At 49.5% G+C, this 21,391-nt stretch overlaps 2 protein-coding genes across 3 annotated transcripts in view; one reads left to right on the top strand and one right to left on the bottom strand.

The window, feature by feature from the left end:
• Positions 1-7,596, bottom strand: part of pdyn (prodynorphin) — a 53,111-nt gene extending 45,515 nt beyond the window's left edge. For both annotated transcript variants that reach the window (XM_069883694.1, XM_069883693.1), the window contains exon 1: positions 7,207-7,596. The gene's annotated coding sequence lies outside the window, so the exon portion shown is untranslated. The remainder of the gene's footprint in view (positions 1-7,206) is intronic.
• LOC138737224 (uncharacterized) overlaps positions 1-21,391 on the top strand; it is a 28,976-nt gene that overhangs the window by 1,502 nt on the left and 6,083 nt on the right. The window contains exons 3-4 of the mRNA XM_069887911.1: positions 7,422-7,961; positions 13,292-13,374. Of these exons, the coding sequence (XP_069744012.1) occupies positions 7,422-7,961; positions 13,292-13,374 (623 nt within the window). The remainder of the gene's footprint in view (positions 1-7,421; positions 7,962-13,291; positions 13,375-21,391) is intronic.

The following is a 21,391-nucleotide window of genomic DNA, read 5'->3' as shown; positions in this document are numbered from 1 at the left end:
TGAGCGTTAACAGGCCGGAAAGCATGGGCCACCCAAAGGAAAGTAGCCCGCGAAGCTGAGGGCCTGCCTCCTGAACAGCTGCAGCACCTATGCGGGGTTCTTGAAGGTGGGTGAGGAGCCATTTCAACTTCGCATATAAGACCCGGGGGAGTACTTTTGAGCCATGTTTTTGGTGAAAAAAGTGGGTCTCATATGCTGTCAAATATGGTAATTCATGCCTCTCAACAGTGTTTAGCTGCCAAGTGTTATGTTTTATTTTAGAAGCAAAAATATCTGTTAATGCATTTGAACTGACAGGGTAATCATATCCTGGGGCAAAAGTATTCAGCTGTAAATTCAGCTTGTCATCTCAAAGCATGTTTAAATAATTTTACTATAACATGATAAGCCCTGACAGTATAATTTAAACAATTTTCACTGATAAAGCACCATTAACACAGCAAAAAAATGCAAAAGTTCGTCACAAGACATTGACCAAACAAAACAAAAAAATAATGCCAAGTTACATAAGGAGACCAAAAACTCAGGAAAGTGGAGGTTTTTAAGTTGTGAGGCAGAGGGTTTAGGGATGGAATTTCAAAGGTTGAGACCTTGGAATCTGAGGATACAGCCTCATATGAAGGAAGAATTATATCTGAGGAGGAGGAAAAAGCCAAGTATTATATGGTCCTCATTTTAGAGAATTGTAAGGCTGGAGAGGATATGCATTTTTCATTTCAAATAATATCTTTGAGAATATAAATTAATGCAAACCATATTTTGTCAGTGGAAGAAATAGTCATAAAGAAACAACTGTCTAGAAATTCTTTTAGTTAGTGCAACGCTGTTACAGTGCCAGCAACCCCAGTGCGAATCCTGCACTGACTGTATGGAGTTTGTATGTACTCCCCGTGTTTGCGTGAGCTACCTCTGGGTGCTCTGGCTTTAACCCACCTTTCAAAAATGCTTACGGGGATTGTAAGTTGAGGTATTTAGACAGCATAGGGCTCGTGGGCCGGAGGGACCTGTTACTGTGCGGTATGTCTAAATTTAAAATAGGTACATTTAAAATTGTTGTGCCTTCTACAAAGTATTGTTATCTTTAAATGTCTGTACATTAAATGTCTGCACAATGATGTGAATTGCTCATGCAGGTTAGCCACAAAAATGACAATTGACCGAGCTTCTTCATGATTTAAAGAGAACACTTTTCACTGTTCCATGACTATTCTTCAGTCACGTGTATGAATTCTTCATGTTCACTCCCACTCACTCACTGACGATGCTAATGGACCCTCTACTGTTCTGATCTTTCACTCCACCCCCACAATATCAAATCTGGGGAAGGTGACATCCTGATATCTTAGCCTTAAAATTCAATAAAATATTACCAGCACGGGCAGGGATGAGGCTGGTGGTACCTGATGCAGACCTGGTTGAATCGGATTTTTAGGCCGGTATCAGAAGAATTTTTGATTCTTCAAAATTCCAGTTTTGAAGTTGAAATATTAGAAATATTGTGAAAGTGTGCCACACTGAAATAGAACAAACAGCAGAACACAGCAAAACCAATGAGCTTAAAACCAACTTTATTGTATCTCGTCAGTGGGAGTGAGTACAAAGAATGAGGAAACAATGTAACTCATTCTCTGTACCTAACCACACTCACTCATACAGCCTTTTGGTACATCTTATATAGTACTTTTATCAGGGGAAAAATGCAGTTTCAAAAGTCAATTGTACAGATTAATTGAAGCTGATTGTTCCAGTTTTTAATTAACATCCATCCTAGTGGTTTTTACAGATATGCACATAATTAACTTGAACAGGTTAATCTTTGTTGATTCCATATTAATTGAGCCCTGTCTTGTGGTTTTGTTATCCAACATATCCCGATGCAACCTTGCGCTTGTCTATTGCCTAATTGGAATTCTTTATCTGTAAGGCTAACAAATCTTTATCTACAGACAGAGGAGGCCCTTTTCCTGTAACGTCTGACATCCTTGTTTAACATTCTTTTATATAACTTCTATAATCCTTTGGACTGATGCCTACGTGCAATTTTACATATTTTTCACTAATTGTCAATCTAATGACAATTAGATTGCAGTTTCTGTGATCAATCATTTATTTCTCTTTACCAGAAACATCCTGGAATGTCATTACCTCATATTCCCAAACTGACCAAGACTGCAATTTCTCTGCAACTGAGAACTGCTTAGCTGCAAACAAAAGCAGAAGCCCACAATCCTTTGTAATAGGAGTTATTAAAACAGGCAACAGTAAAAGCCCAGACTATGAGATGCACCCTCTCAATTGGCATGTATCTGTTATATTAGATAATCTTTCCCAATGCAACTCCCTGTGATATGGTAGGCAGCAGTTATTTAGAAACATAAAAAAATAGAAAATAAAAGCAGGAAGGACATGCAGCTCTTCGAGCCTGATCCACCATGCAATACAATCATGGCCATCCCTATTCCTGATCCCTTTAGTGAATAAGGCCCTACCAAACTCCCTTTTGAGTATATCGAATGAATTGGCTTTAACAATTTACTCCAACAGGGAGTTCCACAAATTCACAACTCTCTGAGTGAATATGTTTCTCCTTGAGGGGCCAACTGGCCTACTTCTACTCCCATTACATACCGCATATTTTCACAGAGTGCCTCGGGATAATCTACCATATTACAAGCACAATTTAGAGCAGGTTTTTTTAATACAAAAACTATACAATTATAATTTTAAAAATTGACTGTCATAAAATTAAATCCAGCATACCATCCCTTACATCCTATTGGTACTTGATGCTTTTCAGTTCGTGACTGGGAAGGCAGAAACCCTCCTCAGATACATCCCATATGTTACTCATTGTAGAGTTATTTTTTCCAAAAATGGTTTTTCCAGTGATAATAACCTCGAGTCTTCTTTTTATTGCTGTTATATCCTTTTTCCTGTTTTGAGATTGTCTGTCTTCCTTTAAAAGTATAGGAAATGAGAGTGGAATTTAAAATGTTGTGGATAGAATTAAGAGGTAGGAACGAATGAGCTGAAATTGGAAAGGTCTCTCAGTCCAAGTTGTTATCAATAGTAATAATGACCTTTAAAATTAACCCTTTGTTTTCTTTGAACTACTTCTTGCTCCTGGATTGTCTCTCTTGTATCTCCCAACACAAATGACCTGGCATTGACAGTATGACTACCTCTCATTATTGGAGCAAGATTTCTTCATTTGAAGAGAGGTAACAGTAGAGCATCAATCCCAATGTAACCCTAGACTAATGTAGTCAAAGGGAAATATAGCACAAAACCAGGCCAACTCATCCATACTGATTGTATAATACATCCAGCACAGAATTTTAAAGTTTAATATTACTTGAACTCAGAAAGAGTCGCAAAATTTATGGGGGTGTGAGTGTGAGCAGAAAACTTATGATAATGCATACAATTAAGATAGAAATGAACATGTTTTTATACAGAGTGTGATGATGTATAGAAGTGACTGACTTTTTTTGAAGGACAGAATGCATTTTTTTAGGCCCTTTACCTCTATAAGGCGATCGTTGCTACCCACATAACTGAGTGAATAGTTCCTGAGTGAAGCAGGGGATTTAGGTAGTTTGTAATATGAGCTAGGTAGAGCGCATCAGAAGAAACAGAGGGAAAGAAAATTCAGTTCAGATTTTCACCACGTCATACCATTTTTGGTGCATTCCAGCTTGAAGACAAGGTAATGAAATAAATCCAGTTCTTTTTGTGTTAATGGATATTAGATGATTATTAGTTTTTGGGGCAGGCCAAGTTGGTGTAGCGGTTTGCGCAGCACCTTTACAGAGCCAGCGATCGGGACCAGGGTTCGAATTCCGTGCTGTCTGGAAGGAGTTTGTACGTTCTCCCCGTGACTGCCTGGGTTTTCCCCAGGGGCTCTGGTTTCCTCCCACCATTCAAAATGTACCGGAGGGGTGTGGGTTAATTGGGTGTGAATTGGGCAGCGTGGGCTCATGGGCCTATATGTCTTAAAAATTAATTTATCTAAATTTAATTAATTCTCTGTCATGAAGGGATATATTAATGTCAGGCTACATACCTTTAGTTATTTCTGTCAAATTTTGATCATGCATATATTTTATTCCTTTTTTCTTTCAGTATACTGTTGCATAATTTAATTTAATTTACTAATGATCAGGTCACTTGAAAACTTCATCAACTCACCATATTGTTTATCCTTAGTTACCTAATCTCCAATGAGATTATGTACTGTTTAAATGAGATTTTTGAGTTGCATTATTAATTGCAATTTTCATTATTAATACAAATTAAATGCATTAAGAATCAAATATCATTGTCTGTGAATTGCAGTTTGTCGCAGCCAAAAATCATCAGCACTGCAGATTAAGTACTCATTTGCAACTTAAGAAGGTCCAGAGGAGATTTACCCAGATGTTGCCTGGATTGGAAAATAATTTATATGAGGCAAGGTTAGAAGAGCTGGGCCTTTTGTCTTTGGAGTGAAGGATGAAAGGTGACTTAACCGAGGATTACAAGATTCTGAGAGGCATAGACAACCATCACCTTTTCCCCCAGGGTGAGAGTAGCAAACACCAGAAGACAAAGGGAGGAAAGTTTAGGAGAGACATCAGGGGTAAGTTTTTTTTTACCCAGAGAGTTGTGGGTGTGTGGAATGCCTTGCCAGGGATGGTGCTGGAGGCTGAAACATTAGGGGCATTTAAGAAACTCTGAGATGGGCATATGCATGGAATAAAAATAGGTTACAAGGTAGGAAGGGTTTAGAATTTTTTGGGAGGCATGTCTAAGTCTCCACAACATTGAGGGGCTGAAGGGCCTGCTGAAATGTCCTATAGATTACTCGGCTACGTACAAGCCAGTGAATATGTCTCAAAGTTAATTGACTGTAGAACCTTTTGGTGTATTCGAAGCTTTAAAAAGCTCAGGTTAATTCTGTAAAAACACAATGTTGAAGAGTCCTTCACCAACCCCAAAATGTGGGTTATGTATTTTTATCCTTGCTATATAAAGGACACTTTTTACTGTTTACATCCGGTACCGCACGGATGGCAGTCTCTTCAATCTGAGGCGCCTGCAAGCTCACACCAAGACACAAGAGAAACTTGTCCGTGAACTACTCTTTGCAGATGATGCCACTTTAGTTGCCCATTCAGAGCCAGCTCTTCAGCGCTTGACGTCCTGTTTTGCGGAAACTGCCAAAATGTTTGGCCTGGAAGTCAGCTGAAGAAAACTGAGGTCCTCCATCAGCCAGCTCCCCACCATGACTACCAGCCCCCCCACATCTCCATCGGGCACACAAAACTCAAAACGGTCAACCAGTTTACCTATCTTGGCTGCACCATTTCATCAGATGCAAGGATCGACAACGAGATAGACAACAGACTCGCCAAGGCAAATAGCGCCTTTGGAAGACTACACAAAAGAGTCTGGAAAAACAACCAACTGAAAAACCTCACAAAGATAAGCGTGTACGGAGCCGTTGTCATACCCACACTCCTGTTCGGCTCCGAATCATGGGTCCTCTACCGGCATCACCTACGGCTGCTAGAACGCTTCCATCAGCGTTGTCTCCGCTCCATCCTCAACATTCACTGGAGCGCTTTCATCCCAAACGTCGAAGTACTCGAGATGGCAGAGGCCGACAGCATCGAGTCCACGCTGCTGAAGATCCAGCTGCGCTGGGTGGGTCACGTCTCCAGAATGGAGGACCATCGCCTTCCCAAGATCGTGTTATATGGCGAGCTTTCCACTGGCCACCGTGACAGAGGTGCACCAAAGAAAAGGTACAAGGACTGCCTAAAGAAATCTCTTGGTGCCTGCCACATTGACCACCGCCAGTGGGCTGATCTCGCCTCAAACCGTGCATCTTGGCGCCTCACAGTTCGGCGGGCAGCAAACTCCTTTGAAGAAGACCGCAGAGCCTACCTCACTGACAAAAGGCAAAGGAGGAAAAACCCAACACCCAACCCCAACCAACCAATTTTCCCCTGCAACCGCTGCAACCGTGTCTGCCTGTCCCGCATCGGACTTGTCAGCCACAAACGAGCCTGCAGCTTACGTGGACGTTTACCCCCTCCATAAATCTTCGTCCGTGAAGCCAAGCCAAAGAAAATATAAAGGACGCTGTGTTTGACCTGCTGAGTTTCATCCATTCCCATGACTTTGATCTAAAACCACAAAGTGCTGGAGAAGCTCAGCAGGTCAAACGTTGTCCTTTATGTCTCAAAGATAAGCACACATGTGATGTTTCGGGCTTGAGCCCTTCATCGAGGTAAGAGAAAATGCCTACCAGCCCAAACCATCGGTTCAGTATCTTTACCTTTAATACATAATGGACAACGTTCGACCTGCTGTGTTTCTCCAGCACTTTTGCATTTTTATTTCCAAAAATAAACCTTATTCACAATAAATTATGTACAAGACCAAAGACGGTTGCAGACTTTACATTCATAGTTTCAATCCTAGTGGGCAAGATATTTACAAACTTTTACACCGTGTCAATGATCTCCTATCAAGCAAATTATTTAAAGCTGTTCAGAAACTGGTTCCATTTTGTCAGTCATCTCATCAATGTTTAACATTGTCACCACCCCTGTGACACCTTATTTCTCTCCCCCCCCCCAACCCCACACCCATCCCCCCACCCCCTGGACCCCACACCCATCCCCCACCCCCTGGACCCCACACCCATCCCCCACCCCACACACACCCCCTGGACCCCACACCCATCCCCCCACCCCACACCACACACACCCCCTGGACCACACACACCCCCTCAACACCACCCACCAAATCCCACCCCACACACACCCCCCACCCCCTGGACCCCACACCCATCCCCCACCCCACACACACCCCCTGGACCCCACACCCATCCCCCCACCCCACACACACCCCCTGGACCCCACACCCATCCCCCCACCCCACACACACCCCCTGGACCCCACACCCATCCCCCCACCCCACACACACCCCCTGGACCCCACACCCATCCCCCCACCCCACACACACCCCCTCAACACCACCCACCAAATCCCACCCCACACCCACCCCCCACCCCCTGGACCCCACACCCATCCCCCACCCCCTGGACCCCACCCCCATCCCCCCACCCCACACCCATCCCCCCACCCCACACACACCCCTTGGACCCCACCAAATCCCCCCGGACCCCCACCCACCAACTCCCAGCTCACCCACCCCCCGATGGTTTAAGAAGCTCGCAAAGTCCGCGCGAAGCTGAAGCCCCAAGTTGGCAGCTTCCGCCCTGGGCGCCGGAGGAGGGGAGAGCGGCGCCCGCCCACCAGGAGGCGGTGCTGCGGCCGGCCGCTGTCACGTGGGCGGGGAGCCGGGCTCGGATTGGCGGAGGCGAGAGGCCGCGTTCCGGGGAATGAATGAGAGCGGCGAAGTGAGAGGCCCGGCGAGGCGGCGGTCGAGCCCCAGTACAGCCTGGTGCAGGAGGTGGGCCGGGGCGGCTCCGCCGTGGTGGACGAGGCTGCGCCCGCGAGGCCGCGCCCGCGAGGCCCTCAAGAAGCTCGGCCGCCACGCGCCCGAGACGATGGCGCTGGCCCTGGCCGAGTTCTGGGCGGAAGCGGCGGCGGCACGTGATCCGGTTGGAGGAGTGCGTGCTGCAGCGCCACGGCGCGGCCCAGAGGGTGAAGGCCGGCAACCCGCGCCCCGACTGGGCCCTCGCCCTGGGCCATGATCGAGCGCCTCGCACCCAGAAGGAGCTGCTGGCCACCGACCTCAGGCAGGGCGGCGAGATTGTGGCCGAGGGCGAGGCGCTGCTCGGACACCCGAACATGCAACCGCATCTCCCGCGCAAAAGGAGGTCGTCCGGGTCCGAAGGGGTCCAGACATGCTGGCGGCGACTCCCCGGGATGGTCCGGGCGCCTTCGAACTGCAACATCGGATGGACCAGGTCACTTGTGCATCCAACGTGGAAAATGCACAAGGTAAACGTGCAGCAGGTCCGGGCATTGGAGGGTCTCTGAGACCTGAAGCAGGTCCGGGCAATGGAGGGTCTGAGACCTGCAGCAGGTCCGGGCAATGAAGGGGCTCTGAGACCTGCAGCAGGTCCGGGCAATGGAGGGTCTGAGACCTGCAACAGGTCCGGGCATTGAAGGGTCTCTGAGACCTGCAGCAGGTCCGGGCAAAGGAGGGGCTCTGAGACCTGCAGCAGGTCCGGGCATTGGAGGGGCTCTGAGCCCTGCAGCATGTCCGGGCATTGAAGGGGCTCTGAGCCCTGCAGCAGGTCCGGGCAATGGATGGGCTCTGAGACCTGCAGCAGGTCCGGGCATTGAAGGGTCTCTGAGACCTGCAGCAGGTCCGGGCATTGAAGGGGCTCTGAGACCTGCAGCAGGTCCGGGCATTGGAGGGTCTCTGAGACCTGCAGCAGGTCCGGGCATTGAAGGGGCTCTGAGACCTGCAGCAGGTCCGGGCATTGGAGGGTCTCTGAGACCTGCAGCAGGTCCGGGCAATGAAGGGGCTCTGAGACCTGCAACAGGTCCGGGCATTGAAGGGGCTCTGAGACCTGCAGCAGGTCCGGGCAAAGGAGGGGCTCTGAGACCTGCAGCAGGTCCGGGCAATGGAGGGGCTCTGAGACCTGCAGCAGGTCCGGGCAATGGAGGGGCTCTGAGACCTGCAGCAGGTCCGGGCAATGGAGGGGCTCTGAGACCTGCAGCAGGTCCGGGCAATGGAGGGGCTCTGAGACCTGCAGCAGGTCCGTGCAATGGAGGGGCTCTGAGACCTGCAGCAGGTCCGGGCATTGAAGGGGCTCTGAGACCTGCAGCAGGTCCGGGCAATGAAGGGGCTCTGAGACCTGCAGCAGGTCCGGGCATTGGAGGGTCTGAGACCTGCAACAGGTCCGGGCATTGAAGGGGCTCTGAGACCTGCAGCAGGTCCGGGCAATGAAGGGGCTCTGAGACCTGCAGCAGGTCCGGGCATTGGAGGGTCTGAGACCTGCAACAGGTCCGGGCATTGAAGGGGCTCTGAGACCTGCAGCAGGTCCGGGCAAAGTAGGGGCTCTGAGACCTGCAGCAGGTCCGGGCAATGGAGGGGCTCTGAGACCTGCAACAGGTCTGGGCATTGAAGGGGCTCTGAGACCTGCAGCAGGTCCGGGCAATGGATGGGCTCTGAGACCTGCAGCAGGTCCGGGCATTGAAGGGTCTCTGAGACCTGAAGCAGGTCCGGGCAATGGAGGGTCTGAGACCTGCAGCAGGTCCGGGCAATGAAGGGGCTCTGAGACCTGCAGCAGGTCCGGGCAATGGAGGGTCTGAGACCTGCAACAGGTCCGGGCATTGAAGGGTCTCTGAGACCTGCAGCAGGTCCGGGCAAAGGAGGGGCTCTGAGACCTGCAGCAGGTCCGGGCATTGGAGGGGCTCTGAGCCCTGCAGCATGTCCGGGCATTGAAGGGGCTCTGAGCCCTGCAGCAGGTCCGGGCAATGGAGGGGCTCTGAGACCTGCAGCAGGTCCGGGCAATGGATGGGCTCTGAGACCTGCAGCAGGTCCGGGCATTGAAGGGTCTCTGAGACCTGCAGCAGGTCCGGGCATTGAAGGGGCTCTGAGACCTGCAGCAGGTCCGGGCATTGGAGGGTCTCTGAGACCTGCAGCAGGTCCGGGCAATGAAGGGGCTCTGAGACCTGCAACAGGTCCGGGCATTGAAGGGGCTCTGAGACCTGCAGCAGGTCCGGGCAAAGGAGGGGCTCTGAGACCTGCAGCAGGTCCGGGCAATGGAGGGGCTCTGAGACCTGCAGCAGGTCCGGGCAATGGAGGGGCTCTGAGACCTGCAGCAGGTCCGGGCAATGGAGGGGCTCTGAGACCTGCAGCAGGTCCGGGCAATGGAGGGGCTCTGAGACCTGCAGCAGGTCCGTGCAATGGAGGGGCTCTGAGACCTGCAGCAGGTCCGGGCATTGAAGGGGCTCTGAGACCTGCAGCAGGTCCGGGCAATGAAGGGGCTCTGAGACCTGCAGCAGGTCCGGGCATTGGAGGGTCTGAGACCTGCAACAGGTCCGGGCATTGAAGGGGCTCTGAGACCTGCAGCAGGTCCGGGCAATGAAGGGGCTCTGAGACCTGCAGCAGGTCCGGGCATTGGAGGGTCTGAGACCTGCAACAGGTCCGGGCATTGAAGGGGCTCTGAGACCTGCAGCAGGTCCGGGCAAAGTAGGGGCTCTGAGACCTGCAGCAGGTCCGGGCAATGGAGGGGCTCTGAGACCTGCAACAGGTCTGGGCATTGAAGGGGCTCTGAGACCTGCAGCAGGTCCGGGCAATGGATGGGCTCTGAGACCTGCAGCAGGTCCGGGCATTGAAGGGTCTCTGAGACCTGCAGCAGGTCCGGGCATTGAAGGGGCTCTGAGACCTGCAGCAGGTCCGGGCATTGGAGGGTCTCTGAGACCTGCAGCAGGTCCGGGCAATGAAGGGGCTCTGAGACCTGCAACAGGTCCGGGCATTGAAGGGGCTCTGAGACCTGCAGCAGGTCCGGGCAAAGGAGGGGCTCTGAGACCTGCAGCAGGTCCGGGCAATGGAGGGGCTCTGAGACCTGCAGCAGGTCCGGGCAAAGGAGGGGCTCTGAGCCCTGCTGCAGGTCCGGGCATTGAAGGGTCTCTGAGACCTGCAGCAGGTCCGGGCATTGAAGGGTCTCTGAGACCTGCAGCAGGTCCGGGCATTGGAGGGTCTCTGAGACCTCCAGCAGGTCCGGGCAATGAAGGGGCTCTGAGACCTGCAACAGGTCCGGGCATTGAAGGGGCTCTGAGACCTGCAGCAGGTCCGGGCAAAGGAGGGGCTCTGAGACCTGCAGCCGGTCCGGGCAATGGAGGGGCTCTGAGACCTGCAGCAGGTCCGGGCAATGGAGGGGCTCTGAGACCTGCAGCAGGTCCGGGCAATGGAGGGGCTCTGAGACCTGCAGCAGGTCCGGGCAATGGAGGGGCTCTGAGACCTGCAGCAGGTCCGTGCAATGGAGGGGCTCTGAGACCTGCAGCAGGTCCGGGCATTGAAGGGGCTCTGAGACCTGCAGCAGGTCCGGGCAATGAAGGGGCTCTGAGACCTGCAGCAGGTCCGGGCATTGGAGGGTCTGAGACCTGCAACAGGTCCGGGCATTGAAGGGGCTCTGAGACCTGCAGCAGGTCCGGGCAAAGGAGGGGCTCTGAGACCTGCAGCAGATCCGGGCAATGGAGGGGCTCTGAGACCTGCAACAGGTCTGGGCATTGAAGGGGCTCTGAGACCTGCAGCAGGTCCGGGCAATGGAGGGTCTGAGACCTGCAACAGGTCCGGGCATTGAAGGGTCTCTGAGACCTGCAGCAGGTCCGGGCAAAGGAGGGGCTCTGAGCCCTGCAGCAGGTCCGGGCAAAGGAGGGGCTCTGAGCCCTGCAGCAGGTCCGGGCATTGGAGGGGCTCTGAGACCTGCAGCAGGTCCGGGCATTGGAGGGGCTCTGAGCCCTGCAGCATGTCCGGGCAATGGAGGGGCTCTGAGACCTGCAGCAGGTCCGGGCATTGGAGGGTCTGAGACCTGCAACAGGTCCGGGCATTGAAGGGTCTCTGAGACCTGCAGCAGGTCCGGGCAAAGGAGGGGCTCTGAGCCCTGCAGCAGGTCCGGGCAAAGGAGGGGCTCTGAGCCCTGCTGCAGGTCCGGGCATTGGAGGGGCTCTGAGTCCTGCAGCAGGTCCGGGCATTGGAGGGGCTCTGAGCCCTGCAGCATGTCCGGGCATTGAAGGGGCTCTGAGCCCTGCAGCAGGTCCGGGCAATGGAGGGGCTCTGAGACCTGCAGCAGGTCCGGGCAATGGATGGGCTCTGAGACCTGCAGCAGGTCCGGGCATTGAAGGGTCTCTGAGACCTGCAGCAGGTCCGGGCATTGAAGGGGCTCTGAGACCTGCAGCAGGTCCGGGCATTGGAGGGTCTCTGAGACCTGCAGCAGGTCCGGGCAATGAAGGGGCTCTGAGACCTGCAACAGGTCCGGGCATTGAAGGGGCTCTGAGACCTGCAGCAGGTCCGGGCAAAGGAGGGGCTCTGAGACCTGCAGCAGGTCCGGGCAATGGAGGGGCTCTGAGACCTGCAGCAGGTCCGGGCAATGGAGGGGCTCTGAGACCTGCAGCAGGTCCGGGCAATGGAGGGGCTCTGAGACCTGCAGCAGGTCCGGGCAATGGAGGGGCTCTGAGACCTGCAGCAGGTCCGGGCAATGGAGGGGCTCTGAGACCTGCATCAGGTCCGGGCATTGAAGGGGCTCTGAGACCTGCAGCAGGTCCGGGCATTGAAGGAGCTCTGAGACCTGCAGCAGGTCCGGGCAATGGAGGGAATCTGAGACCTGCAGCATGTCTGGGCATTGAAGGGGCTCTGAGACCTGCAGCAGGTCCGGGCAAAGGAGGGGCTCTGAGACCTGCAGCAGGTCCGGGCAAAGGAGGGTCTCTGAGACCTGCAGCAGGTCCAGGCAATGGAGGGGCTCTGAGACCTGCAGCAGGTCCGGGCAATGGAGGGGCTCTGAGACCTGCAGCAGGTCCGGGCATTGAAGGGGCTCTGAGACCTGCAGCAGGTCCGGGCATTGAAGGGGCTCTGAGACCTGCAGCAGGTCCGGGCATTGAAGGGGCTCTGAGACCTGCAGCAGGTCCGGGCATTGGAGGGGCTCTGAGCCCTGCAGCATGTCCGGGCATTGAAGGGGCTCTGAGACCTGCAGCAGGTCCGGGCAATGGAGGGGCTCTGAGCCCTGCAGCAGGTCCGGGCAATGGAGGGGCTCTGAGACCTGCAGCAGGTCCGGGCAATAGAGGGGCTCTGAGACCTACAGTAGGTCCGGGCATTGAAGGGGGTCTGAGACCTGCAGCAGGTCTGGGCAATGGAGGGAATCTGAGACCTGCAGCATGTCCGGGCATTGAAGGGTCTCTGAGACCTGCAACAGGTCCGGGCATTGAAGGGGCTCTGAGACCTGCAGCAGGTCTGGGCAATGGAGGGGCTCTGAGACCTGCAGCAGGTTAGGGCAATGAAGGGGCTCTGAGACCTGCAGCAGGTCTGGGCAATGGAGGGGCTCTGAGACCTTTAGCAGGTCCGGGCATTAAAGGGGCTCTGAGACCTTTAGCAGGTCCGGGCATTGAAGGGGCTCTGAGACCTGCAGCAGGTCCGGGCAATGGATGGGCTCTGTGCCTGAGGAGTGATTGGGGGGATGTTTGTGGTGGCTTCATCTGGGTCAACTCCCCACTTCCTTCAAGTTTTCATTGCACTTCCGGATGGACCAATAGCAGTTGCTTTTCCATCCATCCACCCAGTACCAATTTTTGTTTCAAAACATTTCTTCTTCTTCCTTTAGAATTTCTTTCCTCTGCGATTCAGAAAGAGGGAGACGACCTTTGATAGTCAGTTTTTGTTTTCATTCTCCAAAATGTGCATGGGGTGAGTGAATTTGACCAGTTGTGTAATTAATTGTGACCATTTACCCGCTTCCTCATAATTGCCACTGTCTCATTCTCTTGTCAACTGTTTGCTCGTGTTTTCCCTTTTCTTCCTTTCTTGTAGATTTTAAAACTTGGTTTCATTTGGAACTTGCTTTCAAGTTGATGACTTCAAGCATGATGTTATTTCCAGCATGTTTTGCTCGTGTTTCAGATGTCCACTATTTATGCTATTTTTTACCATTGTCTAATATTTGCCACTTCTGATGAAATAGACTTTAACCCCAAATGCTACATTGGATTATGATCTCAGCAGATGGATTGGCCTCTCCAATTCTTCCTATCATTTTGTACTTTTGAAGACTATTGGTCCATTATCTGGACCTGCTGGAAAAAGGGCTGTTTATTGGCAGGTGGAATTTGATGCAAATGTGGGGTGGTGAAGGACAAACCAAGTAAGGGAATGAACAGTAAACAGTAGAACACTTGAGTGCAGTAGAACCGGAGATCTGAGAATACGGATAATTTCCTGAAAGTGGCGTCATGGGTAGATAGATAGGGTTCCAGATCAATATTGGGCTTTTGACCTATTGGCCATGAATCGAAGTATTTGAGTACAGGATATGAAGGTGAAATTCTCTTAAGACGTTGGTGAGGCTAAATCTAGAGTATGAGTTTTGGTCACCTAACTACAGGAAGGATATTAACAAGATTGAAACAGTGCAGAGAAGATTTACTCGGGTGTTACTGGGACTTACAGAGCTGAGGGACAGGGAAAGGTTGGACACGATAGGACTTTCTGCTATGGAGTGTATAAAAATTGAGGGGAGATTTAAAAAAAAATCATGATGGATAGAGATTAAATGCAAGTAGGCTTTTTCCATTGTTAAGTCACAGCTGAATTGGTAAATCCAGGCTCAATGTTGACTTTTGAGAAAAGTTTGGGCATGTATGGATTGGAGGGATAAGGTTTGGGCTCAGGTCATTGGGACCAGGCCAAATAATAGTTTGGAATAGGCTGAAGGGCCTGGTTCTGTGGTGTTGCGTTGTTTCGGAGACTACATCTGGAGTGAGTTTAAACGATACAAGCAAACCCTACTTTACGTGATTAATTCATCCCAATTTTTACTCAGAAGACGAATTTGTGTTAAGCGATTAATAGAATCATTGGGAATAATTACAATGAATCCCCGTGCTTTCAGATCATCTATCAAGACGTGTTTTAAGAACCACTTTTAGCTGCATATAATGTCTAAACTGTTATGGTTAATAAATAATATTTTTCATATTTCATAATTACATCATAACTAAACTATTAGAAAAATATTTGTGCAAAGTGGATTGCACAGATTTTGATTTTTTTTCTTTTACTCCTTGTACAATTTCCTATATCCCGCGATCACTTTCTTTAAATTACTGCGGTCATCCATGCTTCTTTCCTTGCTGAGATTGACATTTAGATTAAAAATCCTTGGCGGCTCCAACAAGTTCGAATCTTTTGAAAAATATCTAGAAATTTTGCAACAGCATTTTTTATCAACACCAGCATTCTCCCCTGTAATTCTTGCGTTGTGAAATCTTCTTCGATGTTTAAAGCTGTCAAACCAACCTAAACTTGCAGCAAAAGTTTCTGTAACCCCATGAAATTTATTTTCTTTAGTTTGCTTTGGTTTGAATGTTTTTTTTATATAAAGTGTATTTGCTTTTTGTTACAATCTTCAATCCAAAGACGAAGTAGCTGTTCCATTTCAATCATTAATGCACTTTTGTTTTGAGTAATTTGCAAGCTTAGAGAAACTGTTGCAACTTTACCTTGTTTATTACAAACCCTCTAACTCTCACAACTATAGCCTGTAAGAACTCCATTCCCATCTCTCAATTTCTCTGTCTCCGCTGCATCTGCACCCAAAATGAGGTCTCCAGTCCAGATCCTCTGAAATGTCTGCCGCCTTCCACAAACGTGGCTTCCCCTCCACCACTATTAACTCGCCCCTCACCCCCATCTCCTCCATTCCCTGCTCATCTGCCCTAGCTTCCCCCTCCCCACCCCTCGAAACAATCAACACAGAATCCCCTCCACCAGCCTCCACATTCAACACATTATCTGCTGGAATTTCCAGCACTTGCTACAGGACCACACCACCAGACACATTTTTTCCTTCTCCTCCCCTCTCAGCCTTCTGTCACGACCACTCCCTCCGTGACTCTCTTATGCACTCTTCCATCGCATCCTGTGCTTTACCTTGTGCTTCTTACTTAAAATTGTATGTTCCATTGACTCATTGGAGCCCAGATTGTGACCGATATTTCACATTGCTGACACATTCTTTGTGTCGTTTAATAACTTTTAAAGTCATTGCTTTTCTTTTCCTTTTAATATCACTGTCTGATTCTTTTCCACATTTTCTTTTGTCCATATTTAATAGTGGCACACGCTGAGTCTGACTGTCGTTTGCGCATATTTTAGGGCTGATCACATGAGCTACTTGTAACTCAAGTTTTCAAGAAAGATCTCGTGGCAACTGAATAGTTAAAAAATAATTTAAAAAAAAGTCCAATTTTCCAAATGGCGGTAACTGAATTTTGCCTTAATTGAAATAGCCTATAGTGGGGTTTGCCCGTATTTTGTTCTAAATCTTTAGATTTGTTAACATTTATGAAATTTCTTGTCGAGGCCAGTGATTATTCAGGATGTGGATTTGTACATGCTAACATTGTATTGGAGTAGGTTCACTGGGTTGTGAAACAATTAAGCAGATTTTTCAGTAGCAGTTGGAATACACAAGTAATATAGTACAGGTACTCTTCAACTTATGCCCATGTTCTGTTTGACAGACTGATCATATCTTGAAATATACTTGTGTTGGAAATGCACTATCCATGTTATCGTTTGTCAAATACACCATGGCCGCCAGCCAGCTCTCGCTGGAGGTTGGCCGCCACTAGTACCAGCAGTGGATTGCTATTATCACTGTAACAGGGAAGTAGGCCATTCACCTCATCAATTTTCCTGGTCGTCTCAACCTTAAGCTGTTCCAAGAAGTCATTCTGAAGGCATGATACATTCCTTGGGATCAAGCACCTACCTGTTTTTCCCAATCAACCTGCATATTGAAATGCCCTTTGTCTATTGTCATGTTGCCCTCTTTGCATTCCTTCTCTCCCTCCCTCTGCAGTTTGCATGCCACATCCTCGCCACTTTTTGGGGTCCTGGATACAACTCCCATCAGGGTCTTTTTCACCCTTGGTTTCTTAATTCTTCTGATCCAATGTCCTCTCTCCAAAGATTTAATTTCATATTTAACCAGCAGAACCACCCCACCCCCTTTGTCTACTGTCCTGACCTTCCAAAACGCTGTGTATCCATGGATATTTAGTTCCCAGCTGTGGTCTTTTTTCAGCCACGACTCTGATGGCACATTCATACCTGCCACTTTTTAGCTGCACTTTCTAACTCCTATCTTCCCTCTTCAGGGCATCATCCTGCCTTTTCCTATTTGTCATTGGTACCAATGTGGACATTAGCATTTAGCTGCTTATCTTCCCGCTTGTGAATGCTGTGGACTCTGAGATGCCTCTGGCACCTGGGAGGCATCATACTGTCTGGAACTCTCAATCTTGTTCACAGAATCTTCTCTGTTCCTATTGAATCACTATAGGGCTCCTTTTTCTTTCTTTCTCTCCCCCGCCCTCCTTCTGAACTGGAGGGTCAGACTCCGCTACAGGCCGAGTCACTGACACTGTCTTGTCCCTGGTAGATTGTTTTCCCCCCCCCCCCCCCCCCACCACCCACAGTATCCAAAACAGTATACTTATTATTGAGGGCATTGGTCACAGGGGTGCTCTGTCTTCTTTGGCTTGGCTTCGCGGACGAAGAATTATGGAAGGGGTAAAAAGTCCACGTCAGCTGCAGGCTCGTTTGTGGCTGACAAGTCCGATGCGGGACAGGCAGACACGATTGCAGCGGTTGCAGGGGAAAATTGGTGGGTTGGGGTTGGGTGTTGGGTTTTTCCTCCTTTGCCTTTTGTCAGTGAGGTGGGCTCTGCGGTCTTCTTCAAAGGAGGTTGCTGCCCGCCAAACTGTGAGGCGCCAAGATGCACGGTTTGAGGCGTTATCAGCCCACTGGCGGTGGTCAATGTGGCAGGCACCAAGAGATTTCTTTAGGCAGTCCTTGTACCTTTTCTTTGGTGCACCTCTGTCACGGTGGCCAGTGGAGAGCTCGCCATATAACACGATCTTGGGAAGGCGATGGTCCTCCATTCTGGAGACGTGACCCATCCAGCGCAGCTGGATCTTCAGCAGCGTGGACTCGATGCTGTCGACCTCTGCCATCTCGAGTACTTCGACGTTAGGGATGTAAGCGCTCCAATGGATGTTGAGGATGGAGCGGAGACAACGCTGGTGGAAGCGTTCTAGGAGCCGTAGGTGGTGCCGGTAGAGGACCCATGATTCGGAGCCGAACAGGAGTGTGGGTATGACAACGGCTCTGTATACGCTTATCTTTGTGAGGTTTTTCAGTTGGTTGTTTTTCCAGACTCTTTTGTGTAGTCTTCCAAAGGCGCTATTTGCCTTGGCGAGTCTGTTGTCTATCTCATTGTCGATCCTTGCATCTGATGAAATGGTGCAGCCGAGATAGGTAAACTGGTTGACCGTTTTGAGTTTTGTGTGCCCGATGGAGATGTGGGGGGGCTGGTAGTCATGGTGGGGAGCTGGCTGATGGAGGACCTCAGTTTTCTTCAGGCTGACTTCCAGGCCAAACATTTTGGCAGTTTCCGCAAAGCAGGACGTCAAGCGCTGAAGAGCTGGTGCTCTGTACTGACTGCCTATTCCCCTTTTCTCTCCTGACAGTTCCCCAGTTAACTGTCTCTTGCCTCTTGGGTGTGACTTATCTCCGTTTAGCTTCTGTCAATGACCCCCTCTATCTCTCGAATGCTCCAGAGCTCATCCAGCTGCAGCCTCCTGACATGGTCTGGATGCACCTCTTGCAGGTGTTGTCATCAGGGATACTCGTGCTGCCTCAGATTCCCACATGCTGCAGTTGGAGCATACCACTGCTCTAGCTGCCATCTTCAGTACCTACTCTTGACTATTATGAAGAGACCTTGCCTATAGCACATCCTTAGCCTTTGCTCTCCAAAGCCTCTTAACTCGCTCCTGGAAGCTTTGCTTGTACCTGATTTACTTTGTTCCTGTTAATGAATCACTATTCGATTGGTCCTCCAGAGTGCCGAGCCCCACAAAAGCTCCCTCCTAAACTCTTTGCAGTTCGATTGCACTGCTGAAGTAAGTGGATACACAGTGTATTCCAAGGACAGGACAGTAGATTGAGGGGTGGGGTGGTTCTGTTGGTTAAACATGGAATTAAATCTTTGGAAAGAGGACATTGGATCAGAAGAATTAAGAAACGAAGGGTAAAAAGACCCTGATGGGAGTTGTATCCAGGACCCCAAAAAGTGGCGAGGATGTGGCGTGCAAACTGCAGAGGGAGGGAGAGAAGGAATGCAAAAAGGGCAATTCCAACAATGAAGTGTCCATGACTTGGTGTGAACAAACTTGCCCATGAGGACTTCTATTGAGCAGGTTGGGACAGATCGTGCAACGAAACAGCACTTAATTCAGAGGTGCAATTGAATCGCAATGAGTCAGCACAGGGAATCCCTGTATAATTCATTTAAAACCAACTTTTTTATGCTAAACAAGGTGCCAATTTGCATTCCTTTTTTAAACAAAAACTGTATATTACAATTAAATTTGAGGAAATAATTGTTACAACGTGTATCTATTTTGGTGAACGTACTTGTGGGAATCAACCTTTTAGATTTATGAATTATTTAGTCTTTTGAATTTGTTCCACAGCATTTGAACTGGGGAATATGATTTTAGTTTTCAGTTTCACTTCGCCTTTTGGAGTGTGATGCAGTAATACCCATCCTTCATGTTATTGTTATTTTCATTTCCACTAATGGTGGAAATAGAAATAGAATAAATAGAATAAATAGAATAATACCTAGTGTCGCCGAGAATATTCTCCCAGAATCACAGTGCGGCTTTCGCGCAAACAGAGGAACTACTGACATGGTCTTTGCCCTCAGACAGCTCCAAGAAAAATGCAGAGAACAAAACAAAGGACTCTACATCACCTTTGTTGACCTCACCAAAGCCTTCGACACCATGAGCAGGAAAGGGCTTTGGCAAATACTAGAGTGCATCGGATGTCCCCCAAAGTTCCTCAACATGATTATCCAACTGCACGAAAACCAACAAGGTCGGGTCAGATACAGCAATGAGCTCTCTGAACCCTTCTCCATTAACAATGGCGTGAAGCAAGGCTGTGTTCTCGCACCAACCCTCTTTTCAATCTTCTTCAGCATGATGCTGAACCAAGCCATGAAAGACCCCAACAATGAAGACGCTGTTTACATCCGGTACCGCACGGATGGCAGTCTCTTCAATCTGAGCTTCAACCTGCAAGCTCACACCAAGACACAAGAGAAACTTGTCCGTGAACTACTCTTTGCAGACGATGCCGCTTTAGTTGCCCATTCAGAGCCAGCTCTTCAGCGCTTGACGTCCTGCTTTGCGGAAACTGCCAAAATGTTTGGCCTGGAAGTCAGCCTGAAGAAAACTGAGGTCCTCCATCAGCCAGCTCCCCACCATGATTACCAGCCCCCCCACATCTCCATCGGGCACACAAAACTCAAAACGGTCAACCAGTTTACCTATCTCGGCTGCACCATTTCATCAGATGCAAGGATCGACAATGAGATAGACAACAGACTCGCCAAGGCAAATAGCGCCTTTGGAAGACTACACAAAAGAGTCTGGAAAAACAACCAACTGAAAAACCTCACAAAGATAAGCGTATACAGAGCCGTTGTCATACCCACACTCCTGTTCGGCTCCGAATCATGGGTCCTCTACCGGCACCACCTACGGCTCCTAGAACGCTTCCACCAGCGTTGTCTCCGCTCCATCCTCAACATCCATTGGAGCGCTTACATCCCTAATGTCGAAGTACTCGAGATGGCAGAGGTCGACAGCATCGAGTCCACGCTGCTGAAGATCCAGCTGCGCTGGATGGGTCACGTCTCCAGAATGGAGGACCATTGCCTTCCCAAGATCGTGTTATATGGCGAGCTCTCCACTGGCCACCGTGACAGAGGTGCACCAAAGAAAAGGTACAAGGACTGCCTAAAGAAATCTCTTGGTGCCTGCCACATTGACCACCGCCAGTGGGCTGATATCGCCTCAAACCGTGCATCTTGGCGCCTCACAGTTTGGCGGGCAGCAACCTCCTTTGAAGAAGACCGCAGAGCCCACCTCACTGACAAAAGGCAAAGGAGGAAAAACCCAACACCCAACCCCAACCAACCAATTTTCCCCTGCAACCGTGTCTGCCTGTCCCGCATCGGACTTGTCAGCCACAAACGAGCCTGCAGCTGACGTGGACGTTTACCCCCTCCATAAATCTTCGTCCGTGAAGCCAAGCCAAAGAAGAAGAATGGTGGTTGGACAATGTTCCGTAGGTCACTTATGCAAATAGACCTGCAGCTCTTTTTAGTTGGATGGGGGGGGGGGGGGATGGAGGAAGAAATGCTTTTCAGCTAATTAGGTCATGAAAATTTTAAATGACAATAATGGTGATGTGTCATGGAATCTTAAGTTCTGATTAAAAGCAGATGACAAAGAATTATCTCAAGTATAATAGGTTAAATAGTTGTCAAACTGGTCAAAAATTTTGATAATAACTGAAACATTTGATGCTTTTTTTTTTTGTTGCTTTTAGCTAAGAATGTACAATTTTCATGTTTTCAGCATTATGCTGAGACCTATTTTGGCAGGTATAATGTGAGCATGAGCTTATCTTTCTGAATGGATTTAAACCTCAAGACACATCAGAAATTATTTTTGATACTGTACCACATAAACAGAACAGGGTTTTGAATATGCATGTATTATTCAAGACCCAACAAATTCAAGCATCTGACTTTTTTTGGAAAAACAAATATTAACCTTTT

The sequence above is a fragment of the Narcine bancroftii genome, chromosome 6 (genome assembly GCF_036971445.1).
Source record: "Narcine bancroftii isolate sNarBan1 chromosome 6, sNarBan1.hap1, whole genome shotgun sequence".
Taxonomy (NCBI): domain Eukaryota; kingdom Metazoa; phylum Chordata; class Chondrichthyes; order Torpediniformes; family Narcinidae; genus Narcine; species Narcine bancroftii.
This window is presented reverse-complemented; position numbering and strand designations above follow the sequence as displayed.